General features: G+C 46.9%; 1 protein-coding gene across 1 annotated transcript; it reads left to right on the top strand.

The window, feature by feature from the left end:
* Positions 1-692: 692 nt before the first annotated feature.
* LOC128278975 (uncharacterized) lies at positions 693-1,157 on the top strand. Its single transcript, XM_053017697.1, has 2 exons — positions 693-701; positions 774-1,157. The coding sequence occupies exons 1-2, from the start codon at positions 693-695 to the stop codon at positions 1,155-1,157; spliced, it is 393 nt and encodes a 130-aa protein (XP_052873657.1).
* The last annotated feature ends 1,380 nt before the right edge of the window (positions 1,158-2,537 follow it).

A 2,537-nucleotide genomic window follows, 5' to 3' on the forward strand; every position in this document is an offset into this window, starting at 1 on the left:
ATGGAGTGTGCCCGGCTTATGAGTCGTTGTGATGAACCGGGCCAGACCGGGTCGAAATTGTTTACCATTTCGAAGTACCTGTGGATACATTTTAATCTGTGGTTCGCTTTGCCTTCGACACTCGATGGCTGTGAAATAATTATTCTTTGACGCTTCTTATGGGGATCCAAAGTTGAAACCGACGAAACCGTCATTCTTGATTCAATGTTGATGATAAATTAATTATTATACGATGCGGTATCGTACCGAGAATTAGGGCCAGCTTCCTGCCATTAAGGAGGGTTGTTTCAATGTTGTCTTCTGTCGCGGTGTTGAGAACTCATAGTTCATTAGGAGATAGAATTGGTTAAAAGTAGGCTCGTTGGCGGTTAAAGGTGGATACGATCTTTGCCTTAAAATCCACTTGCGCAAATTCTATCGCATTGACGACGATGATTTTCGGTTCCCGGGCCCACAACCGCCTCGGTGTTTGTTTCGTTCATTTGTTGGGAGCTACCATGTTTTTACTTTAACATCGTGTCCCGCTTTGAAAGTGTTGGTCGCACTTCAGTCCAGGGACCGACGTTCTGGACGGGAATTTTCGTGAAGTGTTTGTTTGGGAATACATCTGAAAAAACGAATGTATAAAAACAACGGAAGGCAAAACAGTAACGCCCAGTTGGTGGCGTGAATCGGAAGCGTTGGGACACAGCATGATCAAGGTATGGGCCAGTTTAGAAACCATCCTCCAAAAACCCAATCTCTTGCTAATGGAACTCCGTCGATCACCGCAGATCCTTTTCCTTTTGCTCGGCGCAGTTTACCTGACGGAGGCAGTTCCTGTGGATGCTGTCGCCGGTGGCCAGAAGCCGTTGCTTTCGATGACAGATAGTGCGGTGATCGATCAAAACTCGGCAGCTGCACTAGAAACCGATCTCGAGGGTGCCGAAAGTGCTCATCATTACAAGTTCCACGGCCACAGGCATCACGGCCGATACGGTGGTTATGGAGGTGGCTATGGTTTCCACAAGTTCGGTGGCGGCGGTTTCGGTCACCATGGCGGAGGATTCGGCGGAGGACACGGATTTGGCGGTGGTGGGTTCGGTGTAGGTGGTGGTTTCGTCATCGCCGGAGGATTCGTGGCCGGTGGCGGTGGATTCATCGGCAAGAAGAGATGATGGATGGCGTGCGAAATAAATTCTAATCGGAACCGTAAACGATAATGGCGGGGTTTTATGGTGCTCAGTAACCGGTCGAACGTGGACCGCTCACCGTGTGGGCACCGGCTCAGCATGAATTGAGAACATGCTACGCCGTTTGCCGTGACCTCCCTGGGTGTCTTCTGCCTCGAGGCGGCAGAAGCAGCGGCCCTTCGGCAGACGGTGGTGGCCTCCCGAGTAAGCTCAGTTCAATCACTACCGAGTGTTTTCTTCTACCAGCGGCCAGGCAGGGCTCATCATTTTGCCTTTCCATTTATCATCCCCGACTCAGGGGGAGGTGAAAAATGGACAATTTTAGCAGTACACGGAGCGAATTAGGGACGCACAGTTCCAGTCCAGGACCTGACCGTGAGGCGAGCAGGAATATAATCATATGTAAATTACAGAGCCCCAACGGGGTGTCTATTGCGAATGACGCACTCAAAGAACGTGAGCTATGCTTAAGAAGGAAAATACAGATTGGGCTCTACATCGGGAGTGTGCCGGTCACTTGTCGGTGTATCCTTTGGGGTAAACCGGATTTCTAATTCTAATTTACCGTACGGTTTCGTCGGTCTGCTCAAAGAAATCGCATGAAACGTTGCGTGCAACATTAGCCACGAACAGTGGGCGATCGCACTGTGGGGAATTTGTACAGGAAAGGTGGACATGTTTGGTCTTGGGAAGAATCTACGGACTTTTTTCAACGTTTCTGTTTTCTTTGCATGTGGTTTGATTAAATTCAACATTCAACATTTCTAACTAAAACATTTATGGCGCGCTTTCAAAACTTCTTCTCCCAGACAACCTAGTGATATAGGGTTCTTTAGTATTAAAGACCCAGCATGAGCCAATACTTTATATACCGTACCAGGTATTTTAAATCAACTACAAACTACAACTGTATAAAGCATTAGATGTTTGTAATAAGCATATGTGTCTAATGTTACGACATTAACTTTTTCTGACAGCAAATGGTTATGAAGGTATTCTCAAACATTTCTATGAAATCTTTATCTACATTAAGAACAGTACTTGCAAACTCAGGATCTGAAAATATTCTTTCACTAGCTGTTCCCGGCGTGTGTCGCCACGCCTCGTTTCATTATCATTTCTCGATGATCCGGCGTTTCAGTGGAGCGAATTTCCTCGAGATGTATCCGATCGGCTTCCTTTCTAGCTTCCCGATGGATGCATGGCAAAAATCGCACAAGCTGACAATTGGCTTAATTTGCTTGAAAACTATCCGAGTGTGGCTGAAATTAACCCAGATTTTGTATGGGAGACCTCCTCCTCCTTTGTATGGGAGACCAAAAATTCACCACATTCACCTGCAGAATTTGGTCTGTTCGAAAACAA

This window comes from Anopheles cruzii, chromosome 2 (genome assembly GCF_943734635.1).
Source record: "Anopheles cruzii chromosome 2, idAnoCruzAS_RS32_06, whole genome shotgun sequence".
Lineage (NCBI taxonomy): Eukaryota > Metazoa > Arthropoda > Insecta > Diptera > Culicidae > Anopheles > Anopheles cruzii.